We start from the raw sequence: 21,950 nt of genomic DNA, 5'->3' as shown, positions 1-21,950 counted from the left end.
GTTATTTTTCTTAAAAAAAAAAAAAAGATTAAAATCTTGCTATCTTGATGACAATTCCAAATCCTCTTACTTATTGAATCGAATGTGTATCTTATCTTCTCCATGGAGTTTTAAGTGTGGTCCTTTTTGCTTCCTGGCTCTTCGTGTGCTGAGCTGTTTTTGTATTCTAACTCAAGCCCAGCACTTCAGACTCCTCTCTTTGGTTATTTTACAAGGCCCAGCTGTGCCTCACACTGCGTGGGTTTTACTGTAAAGCTTCCCTGGGTTCTAAAAGCTACTTTGCACTTTTGATTGCCTTTCATGTGCCATACTTCAGTAAGTGCCCCAATTCCTGCTCAGTCACATTAAGAAGGAACTCTCTGAAGCAGTGATCCACTCTACCTTTGACATGTGGTTTACTCTAACGTGATGGCTTTATTGTTACTTTTTAATTTATTTTCAGAGGGGATTCTTTAATGCACTGCTATGCTTTGGCTTAAGTTAATGAATACATTTTCCTTTTCAGTATGCCATTGAGTCACAGATTCAATTTCATGGGCTTGATGTTGAGAAAAGTATGCGGATGATAGAACCAAGAGAGGTAGGTATCTGAGAAAACAAATGTTCGTTATACTTCTACTTAATATCCGTTTATTTCTCTCCATTTTTCAAAAATTTATCTTCATGGTTTGATGTAACTTTCAAGAAAGCATAAGAGACCAGTGCATTTGTTATTGTTAGATTCTTTGTTTAGACAGAGAATAAATAGGAAGTATGTTTATTTTTTATTTTCAAAAGCTTGATACATGGCAAGATACTTTTCTTTTTATAGCAATGGTGTCTATAGTGGTCGAGCAGGTGAAAAGGAGATTACAAATTGAGTATAACACTTTTAATTCAAATGTAGTTGCTGATGGGTCCCGTTAAATTCAAAGACTAGTGATCAATAGGGAATTGTATAGAGACTGTCTTTTATATTCTTTTGTAAAGTCTCAAATATTTTGTTGTATTTAAACTCAATAAGTTGGAGAGTCTGGGATTCCAATGTGTTTTGTAATCAGCATGAAGGATTAATGATAAAAGATTCTCACATCTGTAAGAGGTATCTGTTTTCACATTTGCTATATAAACGGTTAGTCCCCAAGATTCACTGTTACAGATGACCAGCATTTTATTCTTTGGGTCCACTCTAGATAGTCTTTTGCATTACTGGAAAGCTTCAAGTCAACATAAATGAGAGATTTATCATAAAATAAATAAATAAATAAAATAAACTTTTATTTCTTATTTGATTCGTGGTGATTCTTTAGATAAATTATGTGTTAGTTTCTGTAATACACTTATTAATCTGATTTTTAAATTGTAGTTGTCAAACTGTATTAGAATTTTAACAGAGTTTTAAGTCGCCAATTCTCTAAGTAGAATTTTTCTTATAATTACTAAGTTCTTTTTTTGTGTGTGTAAAAAGTATATTTCCAATGAAACAGATTTCTCTATCAATGTGTTTCCTATTTGGTAAACAGCACTTTTCTTTTCTGATAGACACTGCACACACACAGACACACAGCCCTACTCATCCATACAAGTCCTCTTACATGAAACTTGTCTAATAGAAAGAAATTTGAAAACTTAAACAGAAGGATTGTATAGGATTATTTTAAGGAGTGTTCCTTAACTTTAAGGAAATTGCATGTATGGGCTCCCAATTTGTGTTCTATCTACAAGAGAAGACGTGTGGGAAGTTGTATGTACATTAGACCTGCTCTCCTTAAGCAGGCACTTCCTGTTTGAAGGATCCCTTACATCTCATTACTGTTCCAAGACCGAATCTCACTTCATTGACAATTATAAATCATTAGTTGAGGTGAGGAGGTTAGGCTTTGTTCTTGATTTTTTAGTTTGGTCTGCTTTCTTCACATTTGTCTTTATCTTTACATTATTGTGGAAAAGATTAAATTTTAAACTAATTGAAACATCACTTGGGCAAAAGAAGTGTGATTTTTCATTGGAAACCTTGACAAGTCCAACGTGCATCTCCAACTTTGCTGTGGAGTATTGCATGGACTTCTTGAATTTTTTTTTTTTTTTTTTTTTTTTTGGATAAAGATCATGGGAAAACTATTAACAGGTTTGTAAATAGTGAAGTTAATTGAAAACTGAATTAGAAAGGCCCAAGTCGGACTGTGCAGACTGGCAGCTAAGTGAAACATTTTACTTTTTATTTCTTAGTAACAGAATGCATCCCCATGCTACTCTTTTGCCAGATTTTGGAAGAACATTGGCATGGAGAAGCACAGTTACCTCTCATTGCCTTATGTAGGAAAGATTCTTGTGGAAATGGAGTGACACGTTTGTTACTGTGTAACTTTCCCTGAATTTGACTTAGGGGGAAGAGACCTTAAGGATGGAGGACATACTTGAAGTAATTGAGGAGGAAGGAGACTCCATCGCCGTGATCCTGTTCAGTGGAGTGCATTTTTACACTGGACAGCTCTTTGACATGCCTGCCATTACAAAAGCTGGCCAAGCTAAGGTAGAGCACTCTTCCCCCACTTACCACCTTCCCAGGCCGCGCTCTGCCCAACAGGGCTCCACCTTCATTACTTGATGTGAGCTGGGAATTTTTTTCTTTGAAAGTCTAAAACATAGTTTTGTTTGTCTCTTTGTTTGAAGATAGGGTTTCTCTGTGCAGCCCTGGCTATCCTGGAACTCACTCTGTAGACCAGGCTGGCCTTGATCTTAAAGGTCTTCCTGCCTCTGCCTCCCATGCGCCGGAATTAAAAGTGTGTGCTACCACCACCTGGACAAGTCTTAAATTTTGAAACATTACATTATATCAATGGTGCAACCTCATTCCTAATAATGCCATATTTGTGTGGGTTTCTAGAGTCCAGAATAAGCTAATTTTTCACACATGATACAGCTCTCAGACAGCGGAAGGGTGATAAGATATTGAGGGTCTTCAGGACATGCAAAGACTTTTAAAAATCCCAGTTCAGTGTACATTGTCATTCTAAATGTAAGCCAACTCTTCCTTAAAGCTAGGTACTTGTAGGTAGGAAATATAGACTCTAGTAGCTTGTGGAGAGTTATCAGTAAAATGAGTTCTTCCCATTTGACTTTATTTTTTCTAATTATATTTTAAAAGAAAATTTGTTTGTTGCTCCATGCAGCACATCTTCAGCTTCACGGACAGACCTGGTTGGGGAACAAGGTAATGAAGAAAATGCAGACACAGAGACAGAAAAGCTGGGACTGGGTGGTCTGGTTTCTTGTCTGGAGAAACAGAACCCCCTCACCCAACTCAGCATGTTTAATATTGAAGTTGAACATGGATGGGGGGGGGGCTATTGCATACAGCTAAATTAAGGAAGACAGTGGGTGGCTATATGCTGATAAAGGAGACAGGGTTTACCGTGAAAAGGTGGATTGAGGAGACAGGCTTAGCTAATCTCTGTAGAAGCGGTCTGTGTAGGGTTGCCGACATAAGGCTGTGAGTATCTGGGATTGGCTGTGGTGCGGGAGAAAACTAGCGTGGACATTTCTGCACAAGCTGTCAATATATGTACACAGAATAGAGGCAAGAGCTTTGCAATTTCCCTTTGAGCCTGGCCTCAGGCAGAAGGCTTTGCTATTTTCTCCATGGGCCAGAGGGCATGGAGTCCTTGACATGGCTGCAACTATGCCAATCAAACACATCTACCTGGAACTTAACTCACCCGGGCTTCCTCTGCTCCCTTTCTTAGTATGTGTGTATGTGTGCAGACGTGTGGTGTGGTGCTTGTGCAGGAGACAGGACAGCTCAGGGAGCTCTCTCACCATATGGGTCCTGGGGATTGAAACTCAGGTCATCAGGCTGAGCAGCAAGTACCTTTATTAGCTAAGCCATCCCAAGAGACTTATTTTATTTCTAACTATCTTCTAGCTTTATAATACTGCCTAGAGCAGAAATATTTGTCTCCTCATATATTATTAACTCAAAATTAAATAATTTTATCTGAATATCATGTCTCTTTGTATATGAGTAAGTACTTTAAGATTTAAAAAAAATGATTTTGGCCTATAAGAAAGAAATCAACTGGAAGAAAAATTCAATAGCCGTACATTGTATTTAAAACCCTAAGTAGCAGTTCTGTTTGATTATGCAATCAAGCTTTGTATTAATAAAGGTGACAATTGAATTTTATTCTGAGCATTAATAAGTTATAGGATTACTATATATGTGAGATCCAGCTAATATATGCAGTTATTGAAGCTAATGAATGGAACTAATGAAAAGAAATTTAACACCGTCTTCAGTGGTCTCTAGGAATTTCCGAACCAGGACTTCCAGCTGGTTTGATGGATAACTGTGAGAGTGGTGCATTCCAAAAGATATAAAGATAATGTCTTCTTAATTTAGATATTAAATCTTAAGCACCAAAATAAAGGGAGGCCAATAAAACTTGTGTTTTAAAATGTTGTGCAAGTAATCGACAACCATGTTCCCTCACTATGCAAGCATGTCGCATTAACCTTTACAGGAATGAGACTAAGGACGGAGAAGAATGATCGTGAGTTTGTCATCATACAGTTAGGGTTCACATGCTGGCTGGGTGAGCGTGTGTCCCCAGCAAGCAACTTGGCTTCCCTGAGCTTCCGTTTCAAAAGTGCTAGTTCATAATAGCAGCATCTCCCTCATGCACTCAGAGTAAAGAATGACATGGCTGCCCCACCTTCTGCTGTTCAGCAGCGAACCTCCCTGCCTCCACTCTACTCAGTGAATATGAAATTATGGGAAATGTCTCAGAAATGGACTTTATTTACCATTAAAAATTAAAATAAGGTTTATATAAAGAGATTGCTTCTCATTTAAGAGCACTTGCTGATACTGTAGAGGACCCAAGCTTGGTTCCCAGCATCCACATGGCTGCTAACAGCCATCTGTAACTCCAGGTGCTGGGATTCAATGCCTTCTTTTAGCCTCTGAGGCACCAGGTATAAACAGAATACATATACATATATGCAAGCAAAATACTTAAAACACTCAAAATATAAATAAAAATTTTAAAAATCTTGAAAAATAAATGTGCTCACAAGCTATTATATTTAATTCTTGTTAAGGGATTAAGTTGGTGAAAGCAGTCTCTAAATGTGCCACCGTCTGTCATTCATTTAACATGTCTATAGAGTCGAATTCTCACGGCACGTTCAGTCAAACAAATGAATGGAAAACTGAGCAGTTTCAATCAAAATGGAACGATGCCCTGGGAATGAACTGGGGACATGGTTGACTTAGATTTACCCATTATCAAATTTATTTTAACAAATGTTTACCCTCTTGCTGTACAATTACTCTCATTCTCAAATGGAGTTGAAAAATTAGGCTAATTTAAAATTAGACTTACATAACTCTCCTGGGTGACCTGTGAATATAAAGCTGAAAAAAGAGACAGGGAGAAAATTAAAGGTGTCAATCAAGAAGGAAATTGACAGTTCTAAGGCGGAGGGGGACTTTAGACTATCACTGTTAGGGCTGAATAAGTGAGGCAAAAGAGAGAGAACTTTCCAGAAATTAAGCATGAGAGCAGCTGAAAGGGACCGTGCACAGAGCAATAAGTATCAATGAGTAGATTAGGAAGTAAAGACTTCAAAATCCTGAGGTAAAACTTTCAAAGTCACATGGTAGGGAAGTGGATACACAAAATTGAAAAGGTATTTTAAAAAATTGCACACATGCCAAAAACACCACAAATCATAAACAACTGGCTTAACGGGTTATGATGTATCTGGTAATTAATTTAAATATGGGTGTATAATTCTCCAAGTCTTGTTAGCAATATGGCTATATTGCTGAGGTATTATGGATGTACCTTCCTGTCATTTCTAGGAGAAACTTTTTCACAACAGATTTCCTGGTCCTCTGGCTCTTACAATCATTTGCCCTTTCATACACAGTGTTCCCTGAGCCTTGGGTGTAAGAGTTGTGTGTATCAACTCGGGCGAGGCACCATATCATCACTTGCCTGCTTTTGAAGAGCTGTGCTAAACTGGAAGAATTCTCAAGGGGGCCCTACTATAGACAAAGGGCTACAGACAACCGCTGAGAGCAGGAGAAATATTCATTATCAGAGATGAGTCCTCTGGTTGATTATATCAACTGGTCAGCCCTGCAATTGTATGTATAAAAGAAACAGTAAGCAAATTGATCATACAGTGTTTATATTTAGGTGTGTGTGTGTATATATATATATATACACACATACACACAAATACGCACACTAATTCCGTATATAAGGGAGAAACAGTTGCACCTTAATTGCCACCCATTGCTCCCATTCTTAATGCTCTCACACTTAATACTACTTAACAGCTTATGAATTTCAAAGATACACTTATTTAGAGAATAGAATTTCCATTCCAAAATTCTCCCACCTTTACCAACATAAGTCACTTTGTCCAATTTGGCACTTGATAGAAGTGCCAAGTGTGTGAATAGATAGACATTTTGTGTGTGGCTTATTGCCATATTGTAAGACTAATTCACCCATTCAATATTTAGCAGAGGTCTTGTTTGTTTACATTTCCATTTTAGGAAAACATGAACAGACATGAAATACAGCACATTTTTTTTTTCATTTGTGTCAGAGTAGATATTTGGCTTTTTCCCCTCTCTTTGATGTCTGTCACTATGCATGCTACTTTGGCTGTTATTAGGAATTACGTAGGGTAAGCCTCCATCACATTGTTGGTGAGTCTGTTTCTTAGGCGTAGGCTTCCTGGGTCATAATCGCCACCACCCGCTTTCTGCAGACTTATGTAAATTTGTTGTACACTCTGAGAAGTATGCATGAGGGCATCTGTTGCCCTGAGCTCCCCAACAAGTGCTCTTACCAATTTTGGTATCAGTTATTCAGTGCCCTGAGTCCTCAAGAGTTCATAATCATTCACAAACATATGGTAGTCCTTGGGTATCTTCTTTTGTGAAAAGGCTTTCTAAAGTTTTCCCCCCATTTACTAATGTTAGTAAACAGTTGTCTGATTGGGTTGTAGGTGGTGTAAAATTAATTGTGAAAAAGAGTAGAATATTAAGTTTTCCATTGATATCAAAGAGGAAATCAAATTCATAGAAGAACAGCTGTTATCACAACTTTGATTTCTCTGATGAGTGTAAGATGCAGAAGTGCTTTTCTTAGCAAGGGGAAGGGCTGAGAATTAGGTGACAAGGTTGAGGAAAATGATACAGAGTAGATAAGATATCACAGGGAAGGCCATGAAGTCTCAAAAGACATCATTTTGAAGGTAGATTTTCATCTATTCTTGGAGCTACATGACTTTCATATTACTGAACAACCTATCTTTCTGAAACTCTAATTTCCATGATATCTCTGATTTTCTTAGTCTGCTGCTTGTTTCTACTAACACGTATTTTCTGTACTAACAACACACAGATGGATCCCCTTAACCTCTACCATCTCCAGCGATTCTAACACTGCGGCTCAACTCAGCCATTGCTGCCAATTGAAAGCTCTGGCTGGCGCCACAATGAAAAAATCAATAGCTAATGCTAATCTGTCCACAACACTTTGACATTCAATGTGTATCTCAAGACCACCTTGTGCTTCACCATCCTGCCAGACTTCGGGTTCAGCTCTAGATTTCTGTATTAATCAAAGTTTTTTCTTTCATTCTTCCTTCCTTCCTTCCTTCCTTCCTTCCTTCCTTCCTTCCTTCCTTCCTTCCTTCCTTCCTTCCTGGTGCTTGAGAAGCCCAGGGATTCACACCTCTTCCTCCTGAGTACTGAACTTTAGTCATGTGACACCATGCTGAGCCTTCTGATCATACTAAAATTTTAACTAAACACTTCTATATTCTACTCTCTCACTGTCTGCCATTTCTTAAGTATTCCTCAACCAAATATAAAAGTTTGCAGGTATAATGAACAGAAGACCAATGAAAAACAAGCCCAAACATGACACTTTCTTTTGCTAACCGTAGATCAGTAGTGGCCTGAGGCTGCTGAGCTGGATGAAGAAGCATGTCTGAATGACAGACATGGAGTTCTCTGACTTTCCATATCACAGTCACAACATGGTTGTTCCAAACCCACTTCTACTCAAGGCACCAAGAAGAGGGAATGGACAATAGGGTAGGTTTATCTGTCTCCCGTGTCCACTTTCTGTGATGTGCTAAATCATTTTTAGAAAAGCCCGGCAGATTCTCCTATTCCTGACTCAGTATCTCTGAAGGGACAGCCAAAACGGGTGTGGGTAAAGGGTTTGCTTTTAGAGCCCTATAGTAAAGACTATGCAGAAAGTGCCACCGAGTGGGTGTAAAATTACTCACTCATAGTATTTCCTAGTTTCAGCTGGAGATAACCCAATGCTTTCTAATCCTTGCCTTTGTTTCTGATCCATTAACCCCTTTCTTTCCTTCTTTCTTTCCTCCTTCCTTCATCACATTTCACAAGCACTGACAACAGTTCATAAGAAACTTATAAGAGAAATACATATTCTCACAAATTATAGTTTCTTAGTTTAGATTAGAAGAAATATGTAGTGCATGCATTTAATTCCATGATTGTGGAGGCTGAGGCAGGAGAATTGAAAGTTGCAGGTTAGCACAAGTGGCTAGGGAGGCGGCCCTCTCAAAACCAGACTGACAAGCAATCACATGAACAAAACTTAATGGGTAAAAGTTCATTGAGAATTATTTTGTATGCACAACTCTTCATATGTTAATTAGGCAGACTGGCTCTTATTTATTAAAACCAGAATCACAAACCCCTTCACAATACCCAGTGTTTTATCTTCTGTCCAAGCAGAGATTAGGGTCCCATGATTCAGGATTGAACGTGTTGAATTTCATATCCTAAGGCTTTGGTGTTTCCAGCCAAAGGGGTGGACTCAAAGGTGTGAACAGCACAACAATTTCTCAACTGCTTTACCTTCAAGTGGGAAGATCACTTCCACACGTAATATACTGACTAACAGTCTGTGTATTTTCTGGGAAATGAAGTCTAGCTGTGTCTGGGAAGGGACATTAGCTTTGCTACCCTAGACTTGGGGCCTCACATGCTCAAGAGGTAGGACATTGCTTTTGAGATGTAGAGAACGTGCACTAACGATTTTAGAAATGAAGACTGGCAAGAGGGCAAAAGCAGCTTGAGCAAGACCAAGGACCTGAACTTGATTCCCAGGACTCACATAAATGTTGGCTTTCTGACCTCTACCTGTGTGCCATGGTATGTGCACTTACACTTACCCCTGTACAATGCTCTCAATAATAAATAAAAAATAAATATTGTATTAATCATATGCTTACATATTATACCATAGGGTATTAATTATATATTTGTTAATGTAATGATAAGTAACTGATAAAATAGATCATATAGCGTTAGTGTATGTTATATAGTTTCAAATTATAAAAATTGTATTTTAGCATAATTTAACTGATGGAATTCACTTATTCGTATAACATACTTTCTACTTAGCAAATTAAGGTGATAAGAATGTTTACCTCATAAGCTTTAGTATTTCACAAATGAAATCTTAAAAATGTTTAATCCTTAGCATATGGTACATTCTCAACCAATGTTTATAGATATTAAACATGCAAAAGAGTAAATGTAGATTGCCACATACAGCTTCATTAGAAAAAGAAATAGTGGACAAATGAGACTTTCAGATAAATAAGGAAAGAGGATTTTTTTTTATGTCTCAAATTGACTTTTTTATTATTAATTACATTTATTCACTTTGTATCTCCCCATAAGTCCCTCCCTCCTCCCCTCCCAGTCCCACCCTCCCTCCCCCTTCTTCACGCATGCCCCTCCCCAAGTCCACTGATAGGGGAGGTCCCCCTCTCCTTCCTTCTGATCTTAGTCTATCAGATCATATCAGGAGTGGCTGCATTGTCCTCTTCTGTGGCCTGATAAGACTGCTGTCCCCTCAGGGGGAAGTGATCAAAGAGCAGGCCAATCAGATTATGTCAGAGGCAGTCCCTCTTCCCATTACTATGTAACCCACTTGGACACTGGGAAATAGTAAGAGCTGGAGAGTATGGGAACCAACAAGGAGAGCAACAGATCCAGAAAATTTGAACACAGGGAACTTCCCAGATACTCATACTCCAACCAAGGACTATTCATGGAGATAACCTAGAATCCCTGCACAGATGTAGCCCATGACAGTTCAGGAAAGAGGATTTTTAACTGGTAAGTGAGTATTTCTACATAAGAATGTACATGAAAGCAGGATAACATGGGCAGCTTGTTAAGCATGGAAGAGACTAAGCTAAAGCTTCAAGAGTTAAATGATAATTTAATGTACCATTTAATAACTTGATTCTCACAAATTTCAGTGCAGTCGCTCATGCTTGTGCCATGTAACACATGGTTCCTGGCAGAGAGTGAATGCCAAATCATTACCCACTGAAGGGGTAGATGAACACATGAGTTGCTTTAATCACTCATCTCTTTTACCCATTACAGTAGAACACATGTGTGGGTGCTCATATATTTGATTTCTTTTTCTTTTTTTCAAATTAAATACATCATAATTTTACTTTCCTTTGCTTCAAAAGGGATAAGCTCTTAACAATTTGGACATATAATTGCTGAATGACTCTACTAAACATCACATCTCAACTGACCTTCTTTACCGGCTTAAAACATAAAAATAAAACATTAGATTCTCAACTGATGGCATAATTAGGAATTTTTACATCATGCGTGTCTATAATTAGTATTTTTAATATTATTTTCTAAATTAATTACAATTTATTCACTTTTTATCCCAGCTGTAGCCCCCTCCCTTATTCCTTCCCAATCCCACTGTCCCTCCCTCATCTCTTCCCATGGCCCTCTCCAAGTCCACTGATAGGGGAGGTCTTCCTCCCCCTCCATCTGACTCTAGCCTTTCAGGTCTCATCAGGATTGGCTGCATTGTTACTTGATTTCTTGTACCCTACTAAAACTAAAATGCAGGTGGTGTATTAAAAGAAAAGAGTTCTGAAAACAACCTCTTTATTATAGAACAGTTTTTATTTTTGTGTGAATTCTGATTAAGGCCCAACCATAATCCCTTTCAATTATGAATAAACATTTATAGCAATTATAGTCCAATCAGGGTTTATAAAGTTGAATTAATTCTCAGCCATGCACAGTGGTACATACCTGTAGTGCTAGCTACTACTTGAGAAGCTGAAGCAGAAGAATCATTTAAGTCCAGAAACTTTGGGCCATTGTGGGCAACAAAAGAAGACCCCACTTCTTCAAACCTACACAGAGAAAGAGACATGGGGAGGAGGGCATGAAGGCCAAAGGGGACTGGGGTAACAGGAGCCAAGTAAGCTGAGAATCAGAGTTCAAGGAGCAGTACCAATGTAAAAAGCTGGGCTTAGCCACAGGTGCTCCTATCACCCAGTCACTGTAGGAGGAAGAGACAGAAGGATTTCTGGGGCTTGCTGTCCATCCATTCTAGCCAGAAGAAAAAAAAAATGACAAGCCCAGATTCAGAGAGCAACACTGTCTCTTAAAAATAAGGTGGAGGTGATAGAGTAGAACAACAGACCTCTTTCTCTCTCTCTCTCTCTCATTTTCTATCTATCTATCTATCTATCTATCTATCTATCTAACTAACTAACTATCTATCTATCTCATCTATCATATTTCTCTTCTGCTCTCTCACACACACATTTAATTCTGAATACTGAGTGATAAGGAAAAATGCAGACCCTTCCCCACAAAAAAAACCCATTTAATTGGTAAAATCAATTAGTAAAAAGTCAGTGATACCAAAGCAGCATCCAGAACGGTTACCAGAACTATTCTTTTATCTTCACAATAAATCCAAATTTTTCTTTGAAAAGTTTTACCTCCCGTGAGTACACAAATAAATAATTGACTAGGCTTTCAACAGAAGCCTTGGCTCTAATGCTTGGAGTCAACTCCCAGGAACTCTGATAGTATAACACCAATAATGCTTATGTGGGGCATCAAGACTTTCTGTCAGTTTGAATGCATTAATAATAAACTAAGCTTCCAATAATGCATTGGTGTCACTTTAAGGAAAAACAATTCAAGCATTTCTCCTTTTGTCATTTAACCAAGGAGAGATCCCAGATTTGAATTCTCAATTTGCTTTCCTGGTGTCTTCCGCGCCGTATGAGTATGAATCTGTGCCTGTCTGAAGGCAGTCTTGTGATCTTGTCCCTGTGTCTGTGTTTGTGTTTGTGTCTTAGTCTGAATGTGTCTGTCCAAACTAAGGACTTAAGCTCTCTCTTTCATTGAAGAGCACAAAAAGCATCACACGAGGGGGGAAATTTGATGCTTTTAAGAAATCTTTATCAGAGTTTTAGAAAGGATTAATCACTGATTCCTACTAACCACAACTGATCAAGATAACAAATATAGTTGTTTATAAAGCAATATTTTTATCTTGGTTAGCTTACCAGATTGATGATGGATATTCATTGAATAAGGATGTTTTACACCTTTGTTTTCTGTTTTTGGCAAATGTTTATCATAACACATGTGTAAATATATATGCATTCATCTTGAGTAAGCAGATGGAAGGGCACATAACTTGAAATTACACCTATGTATTAGTTCAGGTTGTAGTTGTTGGTTATGTAGCAAATCCAAGGCAAGTAAGGTTGTTATATTTTTCACTTAAGGTGGGTTAAATATATATGTATGTATGTATGTATGTATGTATGTATGTATGTATGTATGTGTGTGTGTTTGGCAGGATGTGTGTGAACATTTTTTGTATCCCAGTCTGGCCTGACATTAATGATTGTACTGCCTCAAGCCAACATATGCCCACCTGCCTGATGGTGCATTGAATTATAGAATTCTTCTGTAAAACATTAACCTGTTACACAAATATCTAACATTGTGGTTTTATTATTGATCCATCTTTACTAGAAACTGAAAGTTTTAGTTCACTTGAGAGTATCTTATCATTAACACATAAAAATAACTTTTGTCATGGTGCTCTCTATGGTAAAGTGGAATGTATTTATGTCTTTCACTCATCAGTAAATATTTTAATAGGGCATTGTAATAATAAAATCCAAATATGAAACATCTAATACAGTGTATTTTGGCAGGATAACCGTGGAGATGAGATGAAGCCAGTTCTGGCAAGATGAGTAGATGTTACCTAGCTAAGGCCTTTTCTGTCAGGGCTGGATATATATTAAAAACTATTCTCAGAAGTGTAAAGTATTAATAGGATTGCAAGAAAGCAACATTTCAGTATAATTTAATTTTAGAACTTCAGAAAAGAAAGAGTAAGACAGTCTGTGAGGGATGCAGAGTCAGAGGCAACCTTTTGCAGGGCATGCAAACTCGATGAAGACCCATGGAAGCCGTTGCAAGTCTTTAGGAGTTTAAGAAGGCAGCCTTATTTTGAATTTTGAAATCTTACCTGCAAGGGTGAAAATGGACCGGAATGAAATGAAAGTGGGCAAAAATAGTGCATCATTATCTTTGCAAAAATATAAAGACTATCATTGCAAGGCACTTTAGAGCATTTTTGATCTGTTGAGAAACCATTCTTATCTTTATTTCCTCTGTTATAATAAAAATGGGCTTTGAATAGTCATTAGAGATTGTTTTTACATTGAATTCCTGAAGTATAGTCTATACTTGAATCTAACAAGGAAATCCAAGGAAAAGCAAATTGGAAATGTGTGTTTGTGTGTACACACACGTGTAGACATTTACACGCATGCTTAAGATACTAAAAAGTGCTGCAGATGCACATGAAATGATTGATAGAAGAACCAATCTTTTTTAATAAGGATAAAACTAAGATTTAAACTGAGTGTCCAGTTAACTCTGGTCTTTGGAATGGTAGAAGATTGTTGTGCTACACTCAGAAAAAAATTATCCATATTCTTAAATCCTCCTTCCATTTGAGATCCAGAAATTACTAAGTCAAAATAAATTGGGAAGGATAAGTGCCCAGGGATCTAAAATTATAGAGCTATTCCTAAGCAATCTTTATCAGGTGTTTTATGTAAGACTTGATTAAGTGGACTATATAAGATAAAAATAATTAATTCCCAGTGGAAGAGTATTCTAGATTCCAGATGTTGTTTTAGGATTATAGATCTGGGAAAAGCAAGCCTCCTAGTTGTCAATCAGGATTTGTGATATCGCAGCCATTCTTATCAAAGGCACGAGGGAAAGCTAATTTTCTGATATCAAACCTCATTTACCTGCTAATTCCAGAATCACCTAAAGGAGATGTTATAGTTAGAGAGGATTTTTTGCTTTTGTTTTCTTTTCAGATGATGCAAATTATATAATTAGTTGTCAAAGACTCAGTTGTTCCTCGAATGTTCCATTTTTCTTACCTCTTTACTAGTCAAGAAAAGACTTGTCTTTTTATGACAAAAAATTTTTTAAATCCAACATAAACTGTACATACTCATGTATACATCCATTCTAAATTATTCACTACTAAAGACTGTGGAATTCAGAAGTCACACATGACATTTTCTCTTTCCAATTTTTTTTTTCTTTCAGGTGAGTTGTTAATATAGACAAGTTTAGTATTGTTAGCTTCAAAGTTAGTTGAGTTACGGATAGTTCATTTATCCACATATAGTTTACCTAAGGGGAGGTGGTGACCAAAAAAAGAAAACATTAACTTATCTATAACAGATCTCTTTTATCTTTTGGTTTCCTGTGGGTTTTTTTTTTTTAGATTTATTATTTTTTTTCTTCTGTATTTTTTATTTTATTTTTAATTACACTTTATTTACTTTGTATCCCCCCTCTAGTTCCCTCCCTCCTCCCCTCCCAATCCCTTCCTTCCTCCCCCTTCTCCACACATGCCCTTCCCCAAGTCCACTGGTAGGGGAGGTTTTCTTTTTCTTCCTTCTGATCCTAGTCTGTTAGGTCTCATCAGGAGTGGCTGCATTATCTTCCTCTGTGGCCTGGTAAGGCTGCTCCCCCCTCAGGGGGAGGTGATCAAAGAGCAGGCCAATCAGTTCATGTCAGAGGCAGTCCCTGTTCCCATTACTATGGAACCTACTTTTTAATTTTATGTGTGCAAGCTTTTTTTCTGCATGTAAACTTGTAGACCACATGTGCGCTTAGCACTCACACAGGTCAGTGGCAGGCTTTGGATCTTCTGGAACTGGAGTTCCAGATGTTTAGCCCCCATTCCCCTCTGGGTGCTGGGAATGGAACTCATGTCCTCTGCAAGAGCAGCAAGTGCCCTTAACCACTGAACCATTTCTCCGGAACCTGACGGCATCTTGATATGTAGCCATCTGACCTCAAGCCTGTCGCCCTCCAGCCTCTTCAGGAGTCCTGGGAATGCAAGCATGTATCACCATGGGTAGCTTAAAAACTTGGCCAAGGTAGAACAAACTTAAGAGAAGTCTCTTAAAGGGTTAATATATCGATTTTAATACAATATCATCATATTTAGTGTATAATTTTAAAAAACAGAATAAGAAAAGTTGGTTTGGGGATTTTATGACTAAAGATTGGAACAGAAATCATCCAAAATTATCTTCTGAGAGAATGTTTCTTGATTTTACATCAAGCTGGGGATGTATACAGATAGAGTTGCCATTACTATGTAAAGGAAAATTTTAAAGTTTTTTTTTTTTTTTTTTTTTTTGCCTGTAACAGAATGTTTGTTATTGTTTTGTTTTTGTTTTTGTTCATTGAATCATGGTTTCTCTGTGTAGCCCTGGCTGTCCTGGACTTGTATTGTAAACCAGGCTGACCTGAAACTCACAGAGATCCTTCTGCTTCTGCCTCGCTGAGTGCTGGGATTACAGGAATGTGCCTCCTTACTGGGCTTGTGACAGAATCTTTATAGGTGAATGTCCTTTGTTTTCATTCAGGGAAAAGCCTGCTCTAGAGATTTTCCTGTTGCTTTTATTCTATTAGTAAACATGCATTTTAGAATGTTAATTACATACTAACAATTACAAGGCATCATCATCTGTGCCTTAGAGCTCCCCAGGATCAAGCCTTGGTTCTGTGCTGTCCTTGGTGCTGAAGCCGAGTCACCGCTGATGTTTCTATTCCTGCTTACTCTAGGGCATTCTTCAAGGGGAAAGGGAAATATTCCTCCCCAGCCCAGCTCTTATGTTCCTTGCCTAACTTTAAGGCAGATGTTCTTAATCTGTTGGTCTTGACCCCTTTGACAGTTGAACAACACTCTCACAGGGGTCGCCTAAGACCATCATAAAACACAGATATTTACATTACAATTCATAACAGTAGCAAAAATACAGTCATGAAGTAGCAATGAAAATGACTTTTTGGTTGGGGTCACCACAACATGAGGAACTGTATCAAAGGTTAAGAACTGCTGCTTTGGGGATCCTACATGTGAAATTCTTGCCCATCGTCAAGAAAAGTTTTGCACCTCTGTCAGGATGACATTATCTTCTCTGCGTTTCCAGAGCAGGATGGGAAGCATATCACCGGTTTCCTTTTGATCTGCCTTAAACTTATTTCTACACCCATTTTAACTCCCAAGCTTAGGGAGTTCACATCAGTAGAGTATCAACGACTGACTCCCCAAACCTCACAGGATGCAGACTGCGCTTTGCACAGAATGTTTTATTTTAGAATATGTGGTATGTCTATGAATTAGAATGTAAAAGTAATGATCAGGAAAGGTGATGGATCACAGTCTATCCAAAATAATAGAATTTGAATATAATCATTTCCTGGAGAACTTCTTATTCTGGCTAGTTACCCTAAAAATCTGGATGTTTTTGTTAATTTTGTGATCCTTTTCAAAAACGGGTACTCCATGAGGTCATTAAAAATTAAATGAACTAAATTAAGCATGAAAATTACCTTCAGTGATTTTTTCTCACTTAAGATATCTGAAAGAAATCAATCAAGCTGTTTTTTTTTATTATTTTTTTATTTATTTTTTAGTAGCTTTGTCAGACAGGCCTAAGATTGTGCGAGAAGATGGTGCTACTGAGTCTATTTTCCTGGTTATGAAATTATGAGATTAAGTTTTAAAAGGAGCTTAACGGAAATGTAGCTAGTAGTTCTAGTCTTGAATGCACATGTTCTAAAATTCTATGCCCAGCACTGAAGAAGAGTGGGGAGATCATTAGCTAGAAAGCATAAATGATAAAAACTGTGAGACAGAAGTTTCCACCAGAATATTATGGCATGCCTCAGATCCTCTGAACTAATCTATTTTTCCAGTCTCCCCAGTCTGTTAGTCATACTCTCCAAGCAGCATTCATTTGCTTTATTCCTTCAAAATAGACACAGTAAATTTCATTAACTATCTCTAGAAAGATGCCCATTTTCTCTTTCCATTCATCTTCATATCCAGATTTGCCAGGTTCATAGTATGCTGGGAACTGAATTCAGGGGCTCACGCCTCCTAAAAGCTCTATCACTGACATAGTCCAGACTCAGCATTTGCTGTTTAACAACAAGACTAAAAAGATGACTATCTGTGGGAAACTATGCATCCTGTAAGTGGGAATAGGGTAACAGCAGCTACTTCTAGTAGCATGCTACGGTTCAGGTGCTTGCTGTCTAGTACAGTGCTTCAGATTTCCCAGAAAACACATTAGTGACCTTTCCTCATGGCTCAGATGAGAGAATTGATTCTGCAAAGCCACTTGCCCTGCCCACTGAAGCACGTAATGAAGACTGGTGTTGGAGTCTACTTACAGAGATTACCAAAGCTATGTTTTCAATGTCTGGCATCGACCATCTCTTTCCACTAGGCTATCTCTTTTTAGTCATTCAAATTAATCCTGCCTTGGCAAAGACATTTCAGCATTTATGAAAGGCAAGGTAACAATAAGTAATTATCATTTCTTATCATCTCTTTCCTTGAGTTGTGGTTATTCCCAGTTGTCAAAGATAGGAAATAGAGATTATTCCAGTTAAGGATCTGATCAATGCCAGCATTCAGAAGTTACTTCTCAGAACCTCAGAAACACAATCTCTGACTCATGTAGAAAAGCCTGAGAGCATGGTTCCTCCACCCCTCCTGGTGGGTCTGTCTTGTAGCCACTTCACTAGCAACAGCTCTGGATGATGGCCTACACATCCTGTGCACCTGCATTTCTTTAGTGCTTTATGTGGTGCCTGAAAGAGTTCCTTTTAACCAAAAAAAAAAAAAAAAAAAAAAAAAAAGAAGGCAAAACAGGACTACAGGACTGGATGAGAACTATAGCCCCTGGACAAATTTGCAGCAGGAAGTCTCCGGACACTTCTCTTGGATCTGGGGTGCACAGCACACTTCAGAAACTTGGTCAATTGGGGAAACTCTACTCTCCTTGAGAAACTCATTTACACAGGGTGTACAGACAAAGAAGCATTTGGCTATTGAGTACTGACAAGGAAAAGAACAAATGCATCTCACAAAATCAACCAAGACTTTGGTTTTCTAGGGATTTCAGCAAATAACAAACACTTGGTGGAATGGTGCTCACCTCCTTCTCACCATGATTCCACCCATACTGTTTCACTCCTTCAAGCGCTGACATTGTAATCATGTGTCGTCATACTGGCAGATGCATTTGTTTCTACTACAATAAGTGCTTTGAGTTTTGTGTATTCCTTTTTCATGACCAACTCTCTTTCTCTCTCTTCTTAAATTCAAAACATTTCTTACTGGGTTTATCTTTAAAATTAAGCTCTCTGGGACAGGCAAGTCACAGAGCAATGTTCACTTTATCAGGAACTGTTGTCTCCTCTGCAAATACATTGCTTAAGTGCCATCAATCGATACATCTGGGACAAAGGGAACTGTGGAATCAATTTAGTGGGTAGAGCTAGTGTTATCCAGTAACTATGCACTTACGTAGTAAAATATTTCTTTTTAAATCATCAGGCTTCAATCTCAGAGTAACTATTTGGGATATAATCCCAGCTTCTTTCATTCTGTTTCAGTTTGCTACTGACCTTCAATATGAGCATTTAGAATTCATCATCAGGCAGCTCTCTTCTGGGATAAAAGATTTGGGGATTTATTTTCTATAATGCACATTATTTGTAGTTTTCATCTTCTGTATTACTTACAAGAGCCTAAGGTCTAATACAACCTTGACTAGCAAAGATCTGTGTACAGAGAACTTGCACGTGAGTTATTTTGCAATGCAACTTGACTTATAAAAAGTGTTTCTGTAGTTGCATGAGAAACACTATGTCATATCCCTTATACTCATTTTCACTTCTGAAATGCTGAAAAGCTCTGGTTCCCATTGAGCTGTTACTGTAGCTGAAGGCCTTACACCATCTGTTACAATAGAGTAGATTACCCTAGGTCCTGTTTGGGAAGAATTATGACCCACAGAATTACTGACCTTTGGTAAGTAAAAACAGGCTTAACATAGAAACTAGCACAAATTTGTGCTCATAACCAGATAGCTGAAAGAAAATGAAAACAAAAAAGAGTGAGGAGGTATGACAGGCTTGGTAAAGTTGGTATGGATGAAAGAAAAGACCGTGATTTTCCAGGCCAAGACACTAGAAAAAGATGGTGGGGCAACAGGAGTTCCTCTGATAGAGCTACTTGCTTGCTTTTATTTTATCTGTCTGTCTGTCTGTCTGTCATCTGTCTATATCTGTCTATTTATTTTGAGGCAGATTTTCACTATGTAATACTGGCTGGCCAGAAACTTAATGTGTACAGGCTGGCTTCCAGTGCACACCGTGTCCTGAGCACCTGGATTAAACCACACCCAGCCAGGTCTTGATTTGTTTTTAAATTGATATCTGTGAATGACTGTAACTCTTAACAAGGAAGTGAATTTTGGAATTAAATGTTTTAATACTGTGACAAGAAACATAGTAGCTTCCATCCTCTACCCCATTCCTACCTCTCTAGCAATTCAGCAGATCTTTAATTGTGAACCTCATAAAAAACCTGACACCAGAGTTACCTAGCCAACCTGTTGTCGCTAATACACCATATGTCTACATGTCTATATATTTCTTTTTAAAGTTAAGCAGTATGTTTACAGACACGCGTAGGCATATACACAGAAACTTTCTTACACATCTTAAAACAAATTTTTCCATCACACATTTTTCTTCTTACAAGAATATTGTACTAATTAAGTGTACAGTATTATCTGGATTTTTGAGGCAAGCTAAGAATGTGCTCAGAATTCTCAAAGACTTTATTGTTCTGGAAGCTGTCTAATAAGAAGTCAAGACCACAATTAGCCTAACTAAGGAGACTTAGGACATGTCTAATACAGTCTTCATGGCAATGGAGCTAGACCTGCCTCTTCAATGGAGTCTGGGCCAGCAGCCAGTGAACATTCAGAGGTGGGTTTTACCAGTGGATAGAGTCACCCTTATGTGTGACCACAGGGACCAGAAGGCCACATCTCAGAGTGGGAATCCCACCTCATTTGTGATTTTGACAATCCTTATGAGCATACAGCACACACCTGGTGAATACCAGCCCCAAGTATTGATGTAAACACCTGTCTTGTATCATGTTCTGCATAATTCATACGGCTTTCTTGAGTAAAGTAAAAAACCAAGGAATAGTAAAAAGTCAGCATATTGTAGAAATTCCAAAATTACCAAACCTTAGAATATTCTTAAGCCCCATTCAGTTATCTATATTTCAATTAGTAACTTCTGGAGAGACAGTGGTTTCCCTTGGAGATGTAAACATTAACCCTGTGCTGCATTCAACTCCAATGATCAGAAAAATTATTAGTGCTCTGTTAAAGAAGATTTTAAAAAAAACTCATGCAGTATTTCTTATTTACTTTACAGTAATTTAGAACATTTTGGACTGCTATTTTTACCTAAATTACTCCATTTTAAAAGATATCCTCAGATAAAACAGCATATAATAAAACTACTGCATCTAGAAAAAAAGTTTTTGGGTCTCACATTTAGCTGAATTGCAATATTAAATTTATGGGTGTGAATAAGAACAATGAAATACAAAAAAAAATCTGACATCAGATGAGACACTATCTATTGTCTGTTCTGTGGTTTTATTTCTTTATTCTTTTGCTTAGCTATTCAACAGTATTTTTACTTATTGTATCAGTGTATAAAATACCAAGATTGGAAATTTGCGTAAGAATATACAAATATGGAGAAAATATTGGAAAGAGAGCCTGTCCTTAGAAGTTATGTTGCGAACATAATCTGACCTATCCGGGCCCTCTGTTTCCTGTGGGTATAACTGAAGAGTATAGGTTGGATAATTTATTAAAGGAATGTTGTTTTATTTAACTCATGGTTCTAAAGGTTGAGAAGTGCAAGAGCAAACTTTGGGGTTCTTTGGAACTGCCTTTCTGCAGTTGTCGTATCCTGGCAGAGGACCCCACTTGGGAGCAGAGCAAGGACAAAAAGGGGTCCTTTGCTTTCCTTATTCGAACTCAGTAATGCCACCTGGTGGCACACTGTGACATGAGTTAGTTTTAACCCAAAGACACCACCTCCAAGTATCAGTGACTTATGAATCTCAGGGTGAAATTTACAACTCTTAAACTTTGAGAAACTCTAAGATCATAGCGGGAGCAAAATGAGGAGAAGAAAGTATGAGCTAAAAGAATGGAGCAAAAGGGCCTCTGAGACAGGACAACTAGAAAAGATCAGTTTAAGGCTCAAGAACCACAGCAGGAAGGACTACACTGCGCTTCCTGACATTAACTGTAGTTTTTCAGAGGGAACACAGAGTGTTGTTCAAATCTGTGGTTTCGAAAGTTCACTGAAAATAGGTGGGCTGGAAGAATGCGCACTGTTTGAGAAATACGTGGCTAGACTTATTAAAGGACGGCTAGAAAGTCAGGTATTGTATTAGCTGAACACTACTATATTTCATACAATTATGTCAAAATGCTTATGCAATAACCATCTATGGTAAATTTGAGTAAAATTGTGTTGAAAATTTGTGAATTTTTAAAATCGTATAAAGTAAGCAAACTTTGAGGTCTTCTTCTTCTTCTTCTTCTTCTTCTTCTTCTTCTTCTTCTTCTTC

The 21,950-nt window shown here is 37.8% G+C and overlaps 1 protein-coding gene across 3 annotated transcripts in view; it reads left to right on the top strand.

Moving 5' to 3' along the window:
- Nucleotides 1–21,950, top strand: part of Kynu (kynureninase) — a 169,621-nt gene that overhangs the window by 85,061 nt on the left and 62,610 nt on the right. For all 3 annotated transcript variants that reach the window (XM_055600717.1, XM_055600716.1, XM_055600718.1), the window contains exons 7-8: nucleotides 506–580; nucleotides 2,366–2,512. In XM_055600717.1, coding sequence (XP_055456692.1) covers nucleotides 506–580; nucleotides 2,366–2,512 — 222 coding nt within the window. The remainder of the gene's footprint in view (nucleotides 1–505; nucleotides 581–2,365; nucleotides 2,513–21,950) is intronic.

The sequence above is a fragment of the Psammomys obesus genome, unplaced genomic scaffold (genome assembly GCF_907164565.1).
Source record: "Psammomys obesus unplaced genomic scaffold, mPsaObe1.curated_primary_1811, whole genome shotgun sequence".
Classification (NCBI taxonomy): Eukaryota; Metazoa; Chordata; class Mammalia; order Rodentia; family Muridae; genus Psammomys; species Psammomys obesus.
The sequence above is the reverse complement of the archived record's forward strand: the minus strand, read 5'-3'. Positions and strand labels throughout refer to the sequence as shown.